The following is a 21,945-nucleotide window of genomic DNA, read 5'->3' as shown; positions in this document are numbered from 1 at the left end:
TCAGCGACTATGATTACGGGCCATAGTGTTTAATATTCGCTGATGATGTGAAGCTCTTTATCAAAGTACGTAATATGACTGATTGCCTCGATCTTCAGTCAGATCTAGATAATGTGCATAGTTGGTGCTCAGTCAACAATTTACATCTTAATATCCAAAAGTGTTGTGTTGTTTCATATGCAAGAAAAAGTAATCCTTATAATTTCACCTACTCAATAGATGGGAAAATATTAGAAAGGAATATGCTGTTTAAGGACTTAGGTCTTATTTTTTATTCGCAACTAACTTTTATAAAGCATATCGACCATATTTTTCCATATTTTTTTTTCACAATGGTTGGCTTCATACGTCGTAACTCCGCCGAATTCTCTGACGCAATGACCTTAAAATCACTGTATATCTCGTTGGTGCGTAGTCTTCTAGACTATTGCTGCATTATTTGGATTCCATACTTCCAAATTCACTCTCACAAAGTAGAAAGGGTGTAAAAAATGTTGACCAAGTTTGCTTTATGTAAACTTAATTGGCCTGACGGCGTGCCTAATTATTTGGGAAGGCGTAAACTGTTAGGATTGATAAGCTTATCAGACAGAAGGAGCTACTTTTCAATAATGTTGATATATAACATCATCAATGGTAAAGTAAATTGTACTCAAATCTATGAGTCAATAAATTTTAACCGTACAGCGCGTGAACTTAGGCAGGTGAGACCTTTGCATTATTTGTATTTGATTTTTCTTATTAGAGCAACACTTATTTTTACTTGTCTCCATTTATCACCGTGGCGTACGCACAATTATATCTTCCACATAACTAGTACTTAAAATTTACAGCTATTAATTTTTCCTATTCAAAGGCCTTCCAGTGTCAGTCTAGGTTTTTTCTTTTCTTTCTACATTTCATATATATATCTGACTCGATTTGGGGCTCGGTGACTCTATAACTCCCAAAACTCTCTTTATTCTGCCGATGTATGTATATTTTGTTCATTTTTCTTCGATATTCCAATTTCACTTGATTTCATATTTAACTATGGGTTATTGCTACTCGTGAATCAGTGGTCGTCAGCTTGTGAAATAATTATTCGCGCTCACTTTACACAAACATTATTATTCTCTTCCGTTTATTATTTGCTGAACAGGCAGAGCAAGCTTATGTTTATTTGCACGTTTTTGTTAGACATAAGCAATAAAATAGTATGTGCATGGCTTATTTGCGTATACTTTTTTCAGTGTTAGAAGGCCTGCGTGCATAGGTCCTACCTCATTGCTTTTTTATCAACTACTAAACCAGTACCAGTATAATGATTTTACTCGTACTACCACAGTTTCTATTTTGGTGACCACTGTCCGGAATATTTGGTTTATAGCGTTTTCTTTTCTGGAAGTGTTATGCTTTTTGTACGCCGCGCAAGGGTTGTAAATATATTTTGTTCTATTCTAAAAAGCAGGTAACGCCTTTACGGGGTATTTCGTTCTTTGTGAAAATTGTTGCCTGCTGGCAACGCAAAAGCGTTAACACTTTTACCCTGCATAAAATGGCGGTGTGGCAGTGCAAATCTGCTAAACCAGCTGATCGTGACAATTTTTTTTGAAACTTTACAAATTTTTAGCGAAATAAAATTGAAATGAAGGAAATAATTGCTAATGAATTTTTATTTTCATTGACAGCGGTTTGTAAAAATCAGCTAATAGACTCGGTAGCCATTTATGTTCTTTGCATGCACTATAAATGCTGGAAATTTTCTGGGGTAGGAGTAACTCTATTAAGGCTTTACCATTTACTTAGGCAACAATTTAATGCAGAAAAGAAAACGTTGTTATTAGTGTTAAATGTATCTTGTATGCAAAGATGCATTCAGTGAACGGACTTTAAAAAGAGAATGTTGGTAGACGAAAAATAAAATAGTGGTAGAAGTTGGTAGATTTTTTTCAAGAAAGCAATAGCTACAGTTAATATTTGCATAAAACAATTCATAACTTTTTGTAAAACAAATAAAGCACATTTCACGGAAATAACACTTTTAAGAAACATGTAAACAAAACAAAAAAATATGATACTTGCTTTTTTCCAGTATTTCGAGCTGGAAATACTAACGTAAATTTACCGAAACGTCTAATCACAACAACAATTTTCCAATGTACCAAAAATGCTCCCAACAAATAACCAACTTCCGCATGTTATCGTTCACTTAAAACTTTTTATTTTCGTTAAATTATTCACAAAAAACTGCAGAAGATAGCGCCGGAAAATATTTGCGTGCTCATTAGACTGGCCGCAACTCGTATGGAGACAAATAAATATTGAAAATCCTGAAATTTTTTTTTCTTAAAACATGAGGTTAGAAGTAAAAAGAAATGGTGTAATTTTTCAGCCCGATGCGATGATGCTAAAACGTGCCTTGTGGAGCTCAAAGTAGGTATAATATATGTATATAGGTAATCGTGTTTACTTTATTGCGCGTTAAGCCAATTACACATCGCAATTAGGAAAACAGCTGACAAAGTCTTGTTCTTCTTGTCCATATTTGCAATATAGTCGGTGGTACTGCATTGTTTTGAAGCTAAAAATTAACTAATCGGTAAAAGAATGAGTTATAAATCGTCAACGGGCATTTCAAAGAAAAGACTACGTTCTGAGCAAGATATATTTTTAGTGGGGAAATGTGAGAGTGTTATTTCTGGGGCCAAGTTGCCATCAGGGAAACAGTTATTATTTTACAAAATGCGCAAGGAAAATATGAGTTTGCAATTCAGTATTTAATTCACGATTGGTGCCACGATTGAATTTTGGAAAAAAGCAGACATCCCTACAATGAAAGAAGGCAATTATATTAAAAAATTAAAAATACTTTACCAGAAATGGAGAAATTTACAAAAAAATTGCAAATTTCCATATGCAAAGTATCGTAAAAATGAAGCAGACTTTTAAGATAAAATTGAGAACTACATATTCGACTTAGCAGCCCCGAATGCCTTGGATATAATAAAAATACAGGAAGATAAAGATTTTCTTTTGCTTCAAAGGAATAAAGGTCGTCCAGGTAGTATGTGTGGTGCTGATACTGTATTGACTAGAAAACAAAAACGCAAAGAACACCGAATGGAAGAAGAAAGAAAGCGTGTTGAAAAGCATCAAATCCAAGGAAAGTACATTTTAGTTCAAGTTTGCAGTTTTTTTTTTAATTTTAAGTCACTTTCATATATCTAGTTGCTGAAAATACTAACGCTTTTGGAAGCACTTTCCCCGAAGACAGTGATATGGACTGTGTACCTGGTGAAGAAAATGTGCGTACTGATATAATTGATAGTGAAAATACTGACATTAGGTTAGAACTAACAAAACTAAATCGCGGAAAAATTAATTTCATTGATGACAGAATGCTTGCGAGTATGGACAAATGTATGCTCTCTACAAGAGATGACATGCACTTGGTGAGTGCAACGGTTTCCGCCTTCGTAAACAAACTGCAAGAAGTTAATGGTGGAAAATTGCCGATAAAAATGGAAGATTTAGTCCTCAATCGAACCACAGTACATTCGATGAGAAAGAATTTTCGTCGCAGACAAGCAGAAGAGATTATTGATAGATTCAATGTAATAAATTTGTATTTCTGAATACGTTTATAAGTATGTTTGATTTTTTATCCTACTTTAGATTCCTGAAAATTTTGTCCTTCGCTGGGATGGTAAGCTTCTTCCAGAAATCAGTGGCAACGAAAAAAAGATCGCTTGTCTCTCGTTGTAACGGGGCAAAACATGGAGAAACTGCTAGGTATACCTAAAATGGAAAATTCAAAGGGAGAGACTATATCTGCAGAAATTTATAATTTTTTGTGCGCATGGAAACTCGAAGAATTAGTGGAAGTTGTATCATTTGATACAACGGCTGCTAATACTGGAATTAATAATGGAGCTGCTTTCCTGCTTGAAAAAAGAATAGGCCGCACTCTACTTTTCTTCCCATGTCGTCATCATATTAGCGAGCTGTTAGTAAAAGCAGTGTTTCAATTGAATTTTGGTAAATCATCAGCCCCGGATGTTCCACTTTTCAATCGTTTTTCTAGCTACTGGAAAAATATTAGCCCTAAATCCTTCAAAAGTGGAATATCGGACGTAGAAGTTCGGCGAGTCTTAGCAATAGCAGAAATAGATACTTTTAAGAAGTTCTGCTTGACTACGTTAAATAAACACCACATTCGTGCTGATTATAAGGAGCTGTTACAACTATCTCTACTCTTTGTTGGGGAAGACGTACCAAGTTTTTCACAAGTTCGGTCACCTGGCGCAACATCGCACGCAAGGTTTATGTCGAAGTGTCTGTATTGTTACAAAATTTTTCTGTTTCGCAACCAATTCAAATTAACAACTTCAGAGAAAAAGAGTCTACGAAGCATTTGTATTTTTCTGGTCTGCATCTACGTTCCCTATTGGTTTCGTTGTGTAGATCCAATAGCTGCTCCACATAATGACCTAAGGCTGATTCAAGATTCGATTGCCTATTTTGATAAAAAAGTTTCCAATGCTTTATTACAAAAAATAAAAAAATCATTTATGGTACTTGTCGGAAGAAGCTGTTGGCCTTTCATTTTTTGATGAAAAAATTCCCTTGCATATTCAGCAAAAAATGGTAAATGCAATTAATAAAGAAAACCAAGATGACAATGCTGTTCCAAAACGAATTACCACAACAATGCCCGATATAATTCTCTATGGCAGCAAGGATATAAGTAATTTTGTTTCACCAAGAACTAAAGCATTCTTCACACGTTTAGGACTAGAAACAAGTTTTTTGCAATCGGATCCTTCCACATGGCAAGAGAGAGAATATTATAAGGCAGGAAAAGGAATTTGTCAACATTTAACTGCAGTCAATGACGCTGCTGAGAGAGCATTGAAATTGATCACCGACTTCAATCGATCACTGACTTATAAAGAAGAAGATAAACAGTATTTATTGCAAGTTGTTGAGCACTACAGGCAAAGTTAAAGAAATAGTACTATATACTAATAAAAAAAACAGTGAATTAAAACAAATGTTTTGTTACACTTCTTTAACTTGTTCTTTTGTCGTTTTAAAAACAATTTGAATAAGCTTCAAAAAAGTGAAAAATGACACTAAAAATCGTAAAAATGGCAATTTTCTTGAAGTTCTACGTAATATGGCCTTCACAAGGCACGTTAAGGAATGATCGGATCGAGCTGAAAAATTATACTGTTTCTTTTTACACATAACCTCATATTTTAAGATGAAAAAATCAAAGATTTTCCAAAAAAAAAAAAATTTACGACCAGTCTAGGGCTCATTTACTACATTGATTTCTTGTTTGAATTTGTGCACAAATTTTTTAAAATTGGTTTTGGTGAAGTTTTTCGTAATGTTTTCCTTTTGGCCCAATCCATCTATGATTCGAGTGATAATTCGTATAATTGTTAATGATTCTCGACGATGCAATCGATTTTGCATACCATTTTCTTATCATTTTCAGAGCATTCAAAGCATTTAATATTTCTTCCACGTCCTGTTAACATATTGTGACGAATATTACCCTCACTAAACTGATCCTAAGTAAATAAAGGCACAACAACAATAAAGCAAGCTGCCACCTTAAAAAAATAAATCAATCTTCATGTACACACATACAAACAAGGCAACGAAGGGATATTACGCGCACACACTTGTGGTCATCAGCCGAAGTAGTGCTCATACATACATACGCATATGACTATTAGAAACAACAAATATACATGTATATGGCTGATAACCAAGCATGAAGTCGCGAAATTACTACACCTTAGGAGAAATGGGTGAACGACGAAACTGAGAGTTAAAAGCAGCGCAATCTGAGGCACGACTAATCAGTTTGATTTAAACACGCTATTAGTTGCGAAGTGAAGTTTAATTGTGAAGTATAATTGTACTACTCCCAAAGCGGTCAAATAAAGACCATTTTGAAATACAGAATATTGGAGCAATTTATTCAACAGTTTAGCGATTCGAACGTTAGCAGAAGCTTGCAAATAAGCGGAACTTCCCTAAATTCGTTAAAATTGGTGTCAGAAGAGGAATTGTTGAATAAATTCCAGAGTTGCAGAGCACAACAAGGACATGGCATAGTTGAGTGAATTGAAGATCCAGCAACTGAAGAAGGAGTTGGAGAGCCGTGGCTTGAATACAACCGGCAATAAAACCGAACTTCAAGCACGAATCGGAAGTCATCGACGTTGATAAACACACGTTTCATCCTGATGTGGAAGAGTCGGCGACTAAAATGGAGGAGAAGACAGAAACTCCAAATCCATTGGCAAGTGTAGACACTAACGCGATACTAGCAGTGCTTAAGCAAATTTCGTCACAAATATCAACCGATATGTCATCTCAACTGGAGGAACAGAAAACATACGTGACAACACACATGGCATCTAAACTGGAATCGCAGGAGACTCATATAACAACGAAGATGGAAACACAACTGAAAAAACAAGAGACACGCATAACAGTACAACTCGAAGCACAAGAGGCCAGTATATCATCAAAACTCGAAGCGCGAATGGACGAGAAAATAATACAGTTTGAGGAAAAAATCGAGACCGAGCTGGATGCTTAGAGAGGACGTATCCAGGAGTTGCAACTTAATCAGCCGGCTGTTTCAGCAAGCAATACGAAGGTAAACACTCCATCTTTTGATGGCTATGTTCCTTTCCAGGAGTTTAAGCTTCAATTTGAGAAGACGTCAGCAGTGAACAACTGAAATGCGGATGATAAAGTTGCTGCATTGTTCGTGGCATTGAAAGGGTCTGCAGCTGAAATCCTACAGACTATTTCAGAGCACGACCAAATCAGTTATTAAGCATTGAAGGGCAAACTAGAGAGGCGATACGGAATCGAGTATAGGAGACAGATATACCAAATGGAGTTACTGAACCGCTTCCAGAGGCCTGGTGAAACATTGCAAGATTTTGCGTCGGATGTTGAACAGCTGGGATATTTAGCGAATGCGGATGCAACCGTGGAATACATAGAAAGGGTAAAAATCCAGAGCTTTATTAATGGAATACGGGATATCGAAACTAAGCGAGCGACATGCGCAAACCCAAAGCCAACGTTCACAGAAACGGCTAACATGCTTTGATTCAGGAAACAGCATCGCTTCTGTGAAAGCCAGCTTTCAAAGCACGCCGTGTGAAAGTAGAAAGGCCAGACTGGCGGAGCACAATATTCGAGGCACTGAAAGGATCGCAAGAGCGGAGTGAAAGAGTTATCAAATGCTTCAAATGCGGGAAACCAGATCACATTGCACGTCATTGCGGTCTTGACCCTAGTGGTTCCAACAGCATTGGTGGTATTAAGTGCAAAGCTGTAGGAGATGAGCAAGAGCGAGTCAGATGTAAAGATCGGGAACTTGCCCCAACTCTTGAATGTCCTTTGATATCTGTATCACAAATCGGAAGAAAATCGAGCAGTCTTACCGTCAGAGGATACGTGGATGACAAGGAGCATGTACTGACTGTAGATACGGGGGCATCTCATTCCTTAATCCGATCTGACTTGGTCAACAGGAGAGTAAAACCGTTATCTGGAGGAAGATTGCGTACGGTCACTAATGAGTATAACCAAGTACAGGGATAAGTGGTATATGAAGTCTTAATTGGGAAGGTCATGGTTCTACACAAATTCGTTGTGGCAGAGATCGTTGATGAAGTCACATTGGGAGTAGATTTCTTAGTTGACCATGGCATCAGATCTGGATCGATATGCAAAAAAGGATAATGCAGTATAAGAACAAGGATGTACCACTTGATTACAGTTTTGGAAACGGATTCAGCAGTAAGCGAGTGCTGGTGGAGGAGACTCTACAAAGACCACGAAAGTCGGAGACAACAGGCCGGGCAAAGACATGTGGAACGAATGGGCCAAACAAATCAAACCCGAAGGTACCTGCGAGAAAAACACTGGCACTGACAACCCCTAATGGACGCAATAAAACAAAGGAAATAATTTCGCAGAAAGAATGCAACGGTGGTTTCAAGCCAGTGCGCACTACTGTTGTGAAACATCAGAAAGATACTGATTATGCAAAGCGAATCTGTCAAGCTCAAACTCTTCGAAGTAGTCCATTGGCTAAACAACAGAGTGTGAGGCAACGAACTGGGATAATGAACAGTAAGATGAACCACAGGTACGACAAGAAGAACAATTCGGAGGGAGGAAAATTGGTACTGTTATATAACCCTCATCGGCGGAAAGGTGTTCCAACCAAATTTTGGTTCAGTTGGGAAGTCCTGTAGAAAGTTGTGAAGATGATCAGTGATACCTTCTACCGCATACACACCATTGGGAAACCACGAAATAGAAGGGTGGTTCATTTGGAGAGGCTAGCAGCGGTTAGATCGAGAGATTTGTATCAGACTTAAGTGGAGGACAGTGCGACGAATATTAGAGAAGAAATATGCGAATGAAGGAACGGAGAGAAAAAAAGTAGCGCAAGCTGAAGAATGACTTTTGATTTAAGCACGCTATTGGTTGTGAAGTAAAAGTGTTATTGTGAAGTACTTTAAAAGTAGTCTAATAAAGACCATTTTGCATTATTGAATATTGAAGTTATTTATTTAACAGTTTAGTGATTCGAACATAAGAAGAAGGTTTGGAATAAGCGGAATTTCACTAAGTTCGTTACAATACATTAAACTCATCATAATGAAATCAGTATAGAAGTATAGTATAAAATCTTAAACAATAACAATTTTACATAACCTCGGTTTACAATAAAACGTGCGGTGTATAAAGCTCTAGAAATAAAAATAATAATAATACGCTAGGGGGCGAAAACCATCAAAACGCTATTAAATATAAATGCTTATATTCCATCAAATATGTATATAATACGTACCACCATGCCTCACGATTCCAACTTCCTGCAGAATGAAAGCCATAAGATCCACCTTTTGTTTTGAGCTTTCGTAACGCTCTGAATTGATGGGTACTTGCAATGGTCGATTTAGCGTAGATATACATAAAGTACCCAAATTTTCAGTGGAAATATCATGGATGGTACCCAATGATTTCTCAACAGCTTCCTGTAAATATAAATCATACATAAGGAGGGTTTCCCAATTAATTCTTAATAAGGTAACGTGTATTGGTTTCTTAAAGTTCGCCTTATGTAAAATTCATATTGCAAACGCCATAAATACAGTTACGGTTGCCAGACGTGCTGATTTAGGGACACTGCTATATTTCCACTCGAAGTTTCGGTTTATTAGCGAAGCCGATGACCGTAATTAACAATATCCCTATTTTTATACACAACGTGTACTTTTTTATAAGGCTTATTCACACATAATAGAGTTGTGCATTAATGAATATACCTGGTAATTGTAATTGGCCAATTACAAATATTTGGTAATTAAAAAATTTAATTATCAGGGGCTTATTTCCTTGAACATACAAGCCTTGTAATACGAGTAAACTTCTTTAAGTTCCAATCCATTATTTGAAATACTTTCAATTATTTGATACTACCTAGTAAACTTCTTAGTTTAAAAATAAATTTTTTATTGCTTTAGAAACCCAATTTTTCCGCTTTATAATTACACCTTGTATAACTATTTTAAAATTTAAAACGCAACAAAACTGGATACTTGGACACTTTTAAAAAACAATAATAAGGGCAGCTCAATTTTTTCATGCAAACTATTTGTTAAATTTTGCACTGCACGAAACTTTGATATAGTCCAAGAGCTGCCATAGAAACATTTAAAAAGCTTCTGAAAGGCTTTTTTTCAGATTTGGTTGCCATTTTAGTTGTGTAATCTATCTCTCACTGGGGTAGACGCCTTGTCGTTGGTGTGAGAGCTTAGCCGAACTCCATAGCGCCCGACTATGAGGCGGAGCTGTTTAGGCTTGGCATCTACACCGTTTCACCTCATAGGGGGGCGGCGGAATATCGGTGCCAACCCCCTAATCCAGAGTGTTATGCGGACCGTGCTTATTGGACAATTTGCAGCCAGGGGATAAATTCGGCTGTATTCGAACGGAGCCTTCCCGAAACCGGGCCATCTCGGGAAGTATTGATGGCCTTATCACAGTAAGAGGCGCTGCGGTGGCGGACGGTTCTTTCCCCGTATATAATACTGGACCGCTGAGCCGGCGTTTTTGGGCAGGTGGTCTTACGATCAAGATGAGCGACTCATTACCTAATTATAATACGGAAGATGATAAGAGAAGAACTGAGTCGCAAGCCAAGGACGACAAATACGTATTAAGCGATGCGTCGGAGTCGGGGACCGAGAGTAGTGCTGATTCAATGAACTCCGTGTTGGAAAAGCACACTAATGAAAATGGAGTAGAAGAGTGGAGAAGGGTACGGAGCAGAGGAAGTAAAAGAGCGCTCTCGCAGTACCGTGCAGCACTAAGAATTGTCCAACGCCTGGCAGCAGTGGTCGACCCCACAGAAGTGAAGATAGAAAGCTTGGAATGGGCTCATGAGGCGGTAGAACTAGGACAGTTCGAAAGGTTTGCTGCGAGAAACCCTCGGTTCTGCAACCGGTACGAGGAGGAAGAAGCATCGAATGGCAGAATGAAGAGGCCTTCAAGAGACAGAATATGGTGTGAAGATGATAGCGTGCGACAACATCGCGAGATTGCGTTGGCTGGAGAAAGTGGTTCCAAACCTTCAAAGGCAAGGCACGAATGCGTGGTTTGAGGTGGTGGATAAAGCGCAAATCCCCACGGTACCAATAGTTAAGGTAGCGTATTTAATTCGGAGGATACGCTGCGACTTCTGCAGAATTAGAATCCGAACGTACCGACACAGGATTGGAAGGTACTTACTGTATCTCGGCCTACGGAGGAAGGTCGATTCTTATTCTTCCAAATAAACAAACAGGCGGAGAATATATTGTACACGCAGCTTGGCACAATGTCCTTTGGTACAGGCAAAATTTACGTGCGACTCAGGAAAAGAAGTCCTGAGGATAAAAATCGTAGCACGCTAGAAGTGGGCGAAGTAGAAAAGAAACTCAAAAGCCTAAGAGAAAAAAGACACGTGGGGGCAGCCGACGTCACCACGAAGTTTATGAGGTGGGTTTCTGTCTAAGGCTGGAGTAACGCTCAGTCAATCGAGTAGACCGCAAACCCCTACTGAACAAAACACAATATTTATGTGTTACGAACACACGCACACACGGCTGGAGGTATTAGGCGGGCAGCAGCTTTCCGTCGCAAGATGGGGAGGGGGCGGAGCGGTGGCTAACGGTCGTTGGAGCAAAGGAGGTTCGGTAGGACGGTTGAACGGTCGGCTAAGGGACGGATTGGTACGGCGGTATGGAAGCAGCGGCGATATAGAAGCAGCGCCTTAACGGCGGTTGGATGGCGGACGGCAAACGATCGTCGTGGCAGCGGCGGAACGGATGCAGCGGCTTAACGGAGGTAGGATACGGACGGCCAACGGGCGTCAGAGCAGCGGCGGCTTAACGGCGGTAGGATGCGTATGGCCAGTGGTTGGTGTTGCAGCGGCGGCACCAGCAAGGCGGGATCGGCACGGCGGTAGTATGGCGGACAGCCAACGGTCGGCGTAGCACCGGCGGGATGGAAGCAGCGGCGACACCAGAGGGCCGACGATGCGACGGCAGCGGGCTACGGATCGCGTCACAGGGCCGGGGTGAGAGGGAAGTAGGCTGGCGATGGGGTTTACCTGTACAGCGTGGGCTCGTTCCGGGCGGGGTCGGTTGACGGTATCGGCGGGATTGGATTGATCGGTAGTCTTCGGCAGAATCGATAGTAGGCGGGGTCGGTCACCTGGGGAAGAGACTGCGAGGACTCGGGTTAGTGCTGGTTTCACACTAGTAGAAGGTGCGTAAGGGGGCGGGGTTGCACCAGCCGAGACACCGTGGGTCGACCCGTGGGCAGAGGGGAAGTGCACCTTAACGGCACAGCGGTGGTCCCTGTGCGCACCAATCGGCTCTTGGCCGGACCCAGTGCTACGGAGAGGGGTCGTGCGGTCGTTCGGGCAGCGGGTCATTCCTTACCAGGCCAGGGCGACGGATGGAAAAGTAGCCCGAAGACATCACTCTCGTCGTCCTGGTGCAGCAAGGGGTGACTCGCGCCACGGCCGCACCCTCTTATCCCTAGCTAACTAGTGGGAGTGGTCCCACCGCTCCGGCCAGCCTACTAAACCAGAGCTGAGGGGGAGGGGTTATTTGGGTCATTGAGGCAGCGGGCCGCTCAAGCACCAAGCTGGGCGACGGAGGGAAAAGTGGTCCGAAGACACCACTTGCGCCGTTCCGCCCTGGTGGAGGGTGACCCGCGCCATGACGGCGCGCCTGCCGCGCAGCCCGAGCTGCGGAGAAAGGGGTTATTTGGGTCATTGAGGCAGTGAGCCGCTCAAGCACCAAGGTGGTCGACGGAGGGAAAAGTGGTCCGAAGACACCATTCGCGCCGTCCCGCCCTGGTGGAGGGTGACCCGCGCCATGACAGCGCCTCTTCCACTCAGTCAGCTAGCCGGAGTGGTTATTTCGTCTTTAAAAAGACAACCAATCTCGCTGGCTCACCTGCGAGGACTGAATTGCAAAATGCAAATTCGCTGTTTTTATACGGGTGGTTCCGCTGCTTGAGAAATTAATACACCACTATTGTGATTGTCTCGTTTGATGATCTTGTTGAGAAACACACCATTGGTTTGACATCAGTCGTTGGTAGCGCGTGGTCATTTACCATAGTGGTTGTTGGCTATGCTATAGAAAAAGAAGTACAGGGGGGTTATATTATTGTAAGGCTACGTTACAGTCCCCCTCCCATTTCGGTTAACGGAAAGCTGCGGTGGGGAAAGATGGGTCTCCAGGCATGGCCCAGGTCTTATTCCGGTGTGCATGTGGGCGAAGCACTTTATTAATTTTTTTTCTTTTCTCTCAACAATATACAGAGTCATTCCACTTATATCTAACAGAGTTAATTTTTACATGTCACGTTTTTAATTCAGTTGTATAACGGAAAGGTAATTATTTTTCATTGTTCTTACAATTAACAGAGTATATTTCAATTTCATACAATTTATTATAATACATAATCTTCTTCTTCTTCGTTTCCACCTTCCTCGGGTTGTGATTTCATCATGACCATCAGCGTTCGGTAAAATGCGTCCGAAAAAAAATTGGTACCCTTTGAACTTCCGCTCGGTTGGCTGGCCATTGGTACTGCTCCCTCTGTGTGCACCCGCTCTGACGTCGCTTCGGTTTTCGGACAACCAAGTCGGTATATGACCTTTTCTTGTAGCGCTTTGAGCACGCTTGCCCTTTTTGTTTGGCGCGCCGGGATTAACTCTACCCACTTGTAGAATTTGTAGATCATGGCGAGGAGGTAAGTGCTTCATTGCTTGAAACGTAGTAGTGGTGGCAAGAAGTTGGCGGATATTGCATGGTTGCCAATAATATCACCGGGCTCTTCTCTGTCGCCTTATATTGTGTAAAATATGTTTGGTTCGGTGTTTTGTAACGGGCGGCGAGAGAGCGCATTGCATATCGCGTTCGGCGCTCTTTTTCGGTACTCTTTATTGAAATTGTATTTTTGTATAGCCGTGTAACGGGGGTAGAAGCGTTGCTTCAGCGGTCGGTTCTGTGTATGGATGGTCAAATTTTCGGCTGCGGTAATTGGGCTAACGGTTTTGCTCAATCGCTTCTGGTGGTGCTCCGGATTTGGACCATTGTTCACGTGTTCCCGGCTGGTCATTGTATACAGTGTGTCTAGCTCGGCTGATCTCCTGGTCAATGTTACTTCTAACGGCTGGCCATCTAGCGAGAGGGTGATTCCCCATTTCCCCTAGAAAGTCAATTCCTAAGATCATCCGTTCTGCCAGGTTCACGATGACGGACATCATTGTGTTAGTCGTTCGTCCTTAGTACGTAAACCTTGCTGGGAAGGAACTCGAACTATAGACACACGTCTGGTCTGCCAATTGGACGCTCCGCCTGTTAAGACGTGGTTTGATGTTGTTTCTCTCCAGGTGATTTCGTATTGACTCATCGACGTATGATAGGGTGGCGCCGGTGTCCACTAGCGCGCACGCTCATGCCCTCGATGGTAATCGGTATTAGAAGCTGTCATCTACTTGCATTTCGGCAGCGGGATCGCAGGCTGCTGGTTCCATTGGCTTCTGTGGTCGCACAAATAATGCTTGGCGGCTTCCTCTCACATATTTTGACGGCATCATGGATGTGTTGTTGTCGGTGGATTGGTTGGTCGAAGGGCATAGGCAGTCCCTGGAGAGGATGTTGTCTTGGACACACCGGGAGCAGAACTTTCTCCAGAGGCCCTTGCATTGGAAGCGGTGGTGTCCGCGTTGCTTGCAGCGCCAACAGCACTCCTTGCTCTCGTACTCTATGTGCAGGTGATACAGGCTGTGGACCACCATTTTTCCCTATTTTTCTTCCTCGGCTTTTAGCAGCTCATACTCTTCTGTTAGTTCCAGGAGCCCTTCGATCGTCCTAAACTCGCTGCGCTTGACGAAAAGCGGTATTCCACGCGTAGACCATCGTAGTTCCATACGAGGTGATTCTCCTCGCACATCTTCGGATGCTGGCGGATCGGCGTTTCTAGCGCGAGGATGTAGTCCTTAGCCTTCTCCCGGCCTTGCTGTTTGCGTTGTCGGATGGCCTCTTCTAAATGTCGTAGGTGTCGCTTAGGCAGGAAAAAAAATGCACCTCCCTCGGCAGGTCGCTCCAGCGGTGTATGTGTTGCTTACGGACGCGGTACCATTGGAGTGCTTTCCCGCGTAGAAGCTCCGGCAGCGTTGAGAGGAGCCGGTCGACCGGGATGCGGTAGCATTCGGCGAGCTCTTCTATCCTCTCAAGAAACTCGTGCAGCGACTCCTCGCCCATAAAGTGAAAATCCCAGCGGCGAACTGTATTCAAAAGCTCACCGTCGCTCATTTCTTCTCGTTTCGGTGATGCGTTCTCTCTCTTTCCCCCGTGCAGCTGTGGGCTGTGGATCTGGATTGAAGGGATCGGCTTCGTTGTTGGCTGAGGTAGCATAGCGGATTTCCCCTCTTCCTCGTTCACTTCCCGTTCCAGCTTCTTCAGCAGGTCTTCACTTGATTTTCTGGCGCGTTTCGCTCGCACATAAGTGCTTAGTGCGCGACGCAGCTCGGCTCCGATTTGGCCTTCCACGTTGATTCGGTGTTCCTTACACTCCTCGATCAGCCTCTCCCTCTTCAGTAGGTAGATCCAATTGAGCCAGTCGGTGTTCAGTGGTGTGCCTTTAGGAACCGATGTATGTGTTGTTTCTAGCTGTGTGTTGGTCGAACCCGCCCCGGCAGTGTTGGTGGTGGTTGTATTTGGTTTTCCACGGTCATCTGCGGAGGAGGGTCCCTGCTCGGGCGCCATTTATGAGGTGGGTTTTGTCTAAGGCTGGGGTAACGCTCAGTCAATCCATAGTCGAGTAGAGGACCCACCAATCCCTACTGAATAAAAACATAATATTTATGTGTTTCGATCACACACACATACGGCTGGAGGTATTAGGAGGGGAGCAGCTTTCCGTCGCAAGATGGTGAGGGGGCGGAGCGGCGGCTAACGGTCGTTGGAGCAGAGGAGGTTCGGTAGGACGGTTGAACGTTCGGCTAAGGGACGGATTGGTACGGTGGTATGGAAACAGCGGGGGGATAGAAGGAGCGCCTTAATGGCGGTTGGATGGCGGACGGCCAACGGTCGTCAGAGTAGCTTCGACTTAACGGCGGTAGGATGGCGAATGGCCAGTGGTTGGTGTTGCAGCGGCGGCACCAGCAAGGCGGGATCGGCACGGCGGCAGTATGGCAGACGGCCAACGGTCGGCGTAGAACCGGCGGGATGGAAGCAGCGGCGACATCAGAGAGGCGACGATGGGACGACAGCGGGCTACGGAGCGCGTACCAGGGCCGGGGTGAGAGGGAATTAGGCTGGCGATGGGGTTTACCTGTATAGCGTCGGTATCGGCGGAATCGGATTGATCGGTAGTCTTCTGCAGAATCGGGGTCGGTCACCTAAGGAAGAGGACTCGGGTTAGTGCTGGTTTCACCGCTGGACAACCCCGCCTTCCTATTTGCAAACTAGTAGAAGGTGCGTAAGGGGGCCAGGGTTGTACCAGCCGAGACACCGTGGTTCGACCCGTGGGCGGAGGGGAAGTGTACTTTAACGGCACAGCGGTAGCCCCTGTGCGCACGCATTGGCTCATGGCCGAAACCAGAGCTACGGAGAGGGGTCGTGCGGTCGTTCGGGCAGTGGGTCAATCCTTACGAGACCAGGGCGACGGAGGGAAAAGTAGCCCGAAGACACCACTCTCGTCGTCCTGGTGCAGCAAGGGTTGACTTGCGCCACGGCCACACCCTCTTCTCCCTAGCTAACTAGTGGGAGTGGTCCCACCGCTCCAGCCAACCTATTAAACCTGAGCTGATGGGGAGGGGTTATTTGGGTCATTGAGGCAGCGGGCCGCTCAAGAACCAAGGTGGGCGACGGAGGGAAAGTGGTCCGAAGACACCACTCGCGCCCTGCAGCCCTGGTGGAGGGTGAACCGCTCCATGACGGCACCCCTGCCGCGCAGCCCGAGCTGAGGGGGAAGGGGGTATTTGGTCATTGTGGCGGCGGGCCACTCAAGCACCAAGGTGGGCGACGGAGGGAAAAGTAATCCGAAGACACCACTCGCTTCGTCCAACCCTGGTGGAGGGTGACCCGCGCCGTGACGGCGCCCCTTCCACTCAGCTAGCTAGCCGGAGTGGTTATTTTGTCTTTAAAAAGATAACCACTCTCGCTGGCTCACCTGCGAGGACTGAATTGCAAAATGCAAATTCGCTGCTTCTATACGGGTGGTGCTGCAAACTGCTTGAGAAATTAATACACTACTATTGTGATTGTCTCGTGTGATGATCTTGTTGACGAAACACACCATTAGTTTGCCATCAGTCGTTGGTAGCGTATGGTTATTTACCATAGTGGTTGTTGGCTATGCTATAGAAAAGGAAAAACTGGGGGGTTCAGGCTTAAGTGAAGAAAAGGAAGTACAGTGGGGTTATGTTATTGTAACGCTGCATTACGAGGTGTTAGAAGAGTACCAGCAGCCAAATGGGGCCGTGAATCGCACAGAGGAACACCCAGCACAACAGTTACGAGAGACTGAAGGGGGCCTCAAATACTCTAAACCCAAATGACAAGGGGAGGACGACGACGTCACGACGAAGGTGGTGGAGGGGGACAAACAGCCAAATGGTGCTGCGAGTCCTACAGATAAACCTCCAACACAATAAGGTGGCGTCGAGCGAACTCCTCATAACCATTGAGGAGGGTTTGTTGGAGGTGGCGCTGATCCAGGAGCCGTGGCTCTCATCGGAATGAAAGGTTTCTGGACTTAGCGCGCGCGGATTTAGCGTTTACTACGCACAGACGGAAGGACGGGTGCGAGCTGTAGTAATGGTAAGGAAACAGTTACATCCATATATGTATGCTGCCTAATTACACTACTGAGGACGTAGTAGTGGGGGCCGTTGAGCAAAAGAATAAGCAGGCATTTATCCTGGTATCCTGCTGCATGGCCCAACCTTCGGAGGTTCCACCGATGGAGTCCAAGAGGCTAGTACAGGAGGAAAGGCGGTTGGTCATAGACGCGGATGCAAAGGCGCACCGCAATGCGTAGAGAGGAGCAGATACGAACGAGAGAGGCGAATCTCTATTTGCAGGATGTAAACCAATTTGCAGATAGCCAACAGGGAAATGTCCTACATGCATTGGTCCAAAATCCAGCAATGTTCTGAATATTACATAGACCACTGAACGTGATATATTCTGGATATTACATAGAGCACCGAACGTGATATATCAAGGTATGATTGGATGGTTTTTGATAGACCATTCTTCTCCTACCATGCACATATCAGCTTCAGCATCCCCCTAAAGAGGGTCGAGAAGAGAGGAACCTTTAGAAACCCTAGGTCAACGAACTGGACTAAATTCCAGAAACAGGTAAAACAACCTGGAACAACCCAAAGAGGTTGCCAATGTGGAGGAACTGGAGTCTAATGAATTCCTAACAAGGACGCTTATGACTGCGTATAACAAAGCTTGCCCTCTAAGAAGATTCAGAGGAAAAGCAAAGCCGCCGTGGTGGAGCAATGAGCTGAGACTCCTTAGAAGACAGAGAAATGTATAAGCTGGCAAACGACCGCGGAAAACGAAGCGTGTCGGGACGAGTGCAGGGATCTGCTGAATATTTACAAGCGTGAAACTTCCAGGGCGAAGAGAATCTCATGGAAAAGTTTCTGTAGGGACATAGAGTGCTCCAGCGAAACAGCACAGTTAAAAGAAGTCCTAGCAAGGGGAAACATAGTCCAGGGACTAATAAAGAAAGCGAACGGCATATGGTCACGTAATAGTGAGGAATACCTTGAGGTGCTTTTTGATACACATTTCCCGTCGGGAGAAGGTTTAGAAGAGCCGGCAGACAGCACTCACACTTCTATCACGGAGCGTGTAGTACCGGGCTTGGTGACCGATACGTAGATCGAATGTGTAGTAAAGACGTTTTCTAAGTTTAAATTGCCGGGCCCAGATGGTATATTCCCGGCCATGCTACAAGTTTTAAGTAGAGCGGTCGTGGATTGGCTTAAAATTATATTCGATGGGTGCATAAGACTGAATCATGTAACGCAGTCTTGGAGAACTACTCGTGTAGCTTTCCTACCAAAGGCGGGGAAGATCGGTCACGTGTATCCCAAAGACTATAGACACATTAGCTTAACATCAATTCTGCTCAAAAACTTTGAGAGGCTGATAGATGTGTACATAAAGACCAACTGGGTGAAAAGCTGCTGTGGAGAGCATGCGTACACCAAAGGCAAGTCGGTAGACACCGCATTGCATAGAAAAAGCCCTGGAATATAAGGAATATGCACTAGGAGTCTTCTTGGACATTTTGGGATACAGAAATTGTTGCTTTCATGCCACAGGCTTATTAAGAATGCTACTGCCGTGGAATCACTAAAATGAATCACGTTTAAGCTAGGTGTTCCCGAATCCTGGTTTAACAGTATGCTCAAACCTGAGCTTTGGCCTGCTGGTGTGGCTGTTTGCCCTTCTCGGTTCCGCCAAAGACCAGTTCTTCGGTAATCGTAACCATTGAATCTAACGTGAGTATTCTTGTAGCTATTGAGTTAAAATTTAAATACGCTTTGACGGAGACGTGGTTGACTGAAATTTTTTCATCTAATGAGTTTTTCGATAATTATTATTATGTATCTCGTAACGATCGTTGCTCTAACGCAGACATCGGCGTTTCATAGATCAATTGATCAGACAAACAGGTTACGCTCTGCACATAGACAGGTTGCGCTCTTTGCTTACCAAATGATTTAAGCCGGAGTCATTGGTGCCGTATGTCGTATCGCTGTATCCGTATCCCTAACGTAATCAGCTGTTTATCGTTACGACGGTAAACCAAAACCCAATTGGTTGGCTACGATACGGTTACGACCTTAGCGGCACCAATAATCGATTGCATTGATTCTCATAAGGTTGGTCGAATCAGCTGTTAAAAGGTTACCGATACGGTTACCGATAAAGCACCAATGTCTCCAGCTTTAGTCGTCGCTGAACAAGTGGTGTAGCAACATCGTGTGTGGCTATCGCATGTTTGCACAGCGAATATTAAAAATATGCTTGAATGTACATATAATTTTGCATATTGCGCATCAAAAAAATATAAGTGTTCACTAGTTACTGTCTAACAAGTGACCATAGATTAGATTGATACGAATCTTTTGTTTACGCTCTCATATTTTCGCTCTCACGAGGGATTTATCTTCTAGTTGATGCTGGCAACAATCACAGATAAATCCCTCGCGCCAGCTGAAGCGGGTGCCAGAACAAAAAATGTGCCAGCCAAAACGAAAAACGTGCCAAAAATTTTGGTAAGCTTTAGTTTGACCTGCAACTGTAGAATAGCGTTCAAAAATTATGGGAAAAAGGATAAAAATAGTTGTTTTAGTGTAAATGTTATTAGTTCGAAGGCGGAGGGTAAATATTATTTCCCGATCAAAAGTTATCGCTAAAACAGGTTTTGTAAATATGAAGTCCCGATGCAACAAGTCCATTTTGATCACAGAACCTGGAACGTCAGACATGTAGGATAGGCCCTACCATTGAATGATGTTAACTATTATATCATATGTCGGATTTACTGAAATTTCAAAAGAATATATGGTTTTCACTATGAGTTAAATGCGTTACAATATTTGACTAATTACTTTAATCAAAATGTAAATTTTACTTAGATTTGTTTATATTTGACTCCAACTAGTAGTATTATTGTAAAACGAGTTTAAAGAAATGAATATTTTACGACTACCATTTTATTAAATGATTGAAACTATAATCGCCGAAATGTATGTCAAAAATCCCCATAATCAGATCTATTAATTTTTGTTTGGGGTGGCATCACTGACAAATGTTATAAAAAATGTGCATTTTGACAGCGCTCTCTCGAAACAAAGAGTTGCAAATCCATTCATCTATGCAAGTGACTGACACGAAAACCAATTGGTTCGCGCGATCAAAGCGCTCTCACTTACCTATACACATGCATTTACAAATCTGCCGACCCTTGTTCTAACGCCACCGTTAGGGTAGATGGCTGTGGGGGATTCCGGGGGGGGGGGGGGGTGGCCGGGCGATCGCTCTGATATGGAACTTATGAGAATTATAAAAGTTTGTTTTAATTACATATACAATTTTTAGCTTTTATATATGTATATACTATAAGGTCGTCCTAATAGCCCACCCCCTCTCAAATCCTGCTGGATCCGACCCTGGGTGGTAGTGTCCTAATTGCGGTTTGGTCTGATCTATGTAGTAGACAGATTAATATTGATTATAATACGGTGTCGTGGAACAAATTTGTGTATGCGTTACGTTTACTACATATTAATAAAAATAATTTTCTCTTGTCCTATATTCCACGAAGTAGTGACATTGCTATGTATCAGAAGCATATAGATAAATTACGTCAAGTTGTCAGTAATGCTAATCCGTCTGATGAAATTATATTTTTAGGCGATTTCAATTTAAGTAATATATCTTGGTCGAATATTTTACCTTCAAATATTAAATCCGACATCGATATGCTAGTTGTTAGCACCTTATTTTCATACGGTCTAAAACAATATAACTCTCAACCAAATTAGAAGGGTAGGTTCCTAGACCTAGTTTTTGGGTCTGCTGATTTAAAAATATCATGCCATGAGTGACCATTTCCGATTTTGGAAAATAGTTTTCACCATAATACTTTGGCTATAAATTTCGATTTTTAGATTTTTATAAAAAACCAGCCGAATCAACATTGGAATTTAATTATTTAAATGCCAATCGTGTAGCGATAAACGAGTTCTTCTCCGCTACTGATTGGACTTTTCTTAACTTCTCCGGATATCCGGACGCCTCCTACGAAATTTTGAGGAGGGGGCTGTCACTAGCCATTTCGGATTTCGTAGTTCTAAAACATAAGGTTTTAATGAATAGGCCACCCTGGTTTAATCTAAAACTGAATAATCTTAAAAATAGAAAAAATAAAGCTTTTAAAAAACATAGGGAAAGCTGTAAAGAAATTGATCGACTTAACTATATAAGACTTAAAAAAAATTCGATTGCCTTAATAAGTCTCTATTTGAGCAATATATGCTTAAACTCGAATCAAAATTAAGTAAAATCCGTATAGTTTCTGGTCGGTTATTAACTCGAAAAGAAAAACCAATGGCTTTCTAACGACCATGGAGTATGATGGCGAAGTGTCCAGTAATCCACAGGATGCCTGCAACCTGTTCGCGAAATCTTTCCAAAAAGTTTACTCAAGTTCACCTCTTCACCTAATTCTATATCTCACTCTGGGTACCAATGCCAAATTTCTAATTTCGTTGTTACCGCAGATGACGTTCTT

At 43.1% G+C, this 21,945-nt stretch overlaps 1 protein-coding gene across 4 annotated transcripts in view; it reads right to left on the bottom strand.

The window, feature by feature from the left end:
- LOC137240343 (probable G-protein coupled receptor CG31760) overlaps positions 1-21,945 on the bottom strand; it is a 1,391,529-nt gene that overhangs the window by 1,182,496 nt on the left and 187,088 nt on the right. For all 4 annotated transcript variants that reach the window (XM_067766452.1, XM_067766451.1, XM_067766453.1 and 1 more), the window contains one exon: positions 8,891-9,077. In XM_067766452.1, the coding sequence (XP_067622553.1) occupies positions 8,891-9,077 (187 nt within the window). The remainder of the gene's footprint in view (positions 1-8,890; positions 9,078-21,945) is intronic.

The sequence above is a fragment of the Eurosta solidaginis genome, chromosome 2, assembly GCF_040869045.1.
Source record: "Eurosta solidaginis isolate ZX-2024a chromosome 2, ASM4086904v1, whole genome shotgun sequence".
In the NCBI taxonomy this organism is placed as follows: domain Eukaryota; kingdom Metazoa; phylum Arthropoda; class Insecta; order Diptera; family Tephritidae; genus Eurosta; species Eurosta solidaginis.
The sequence above is the reverse complement of the archived record's forward strand: the minus strand, read 5'-3'. Positions and strand labels throughout refer to the sequence as shown.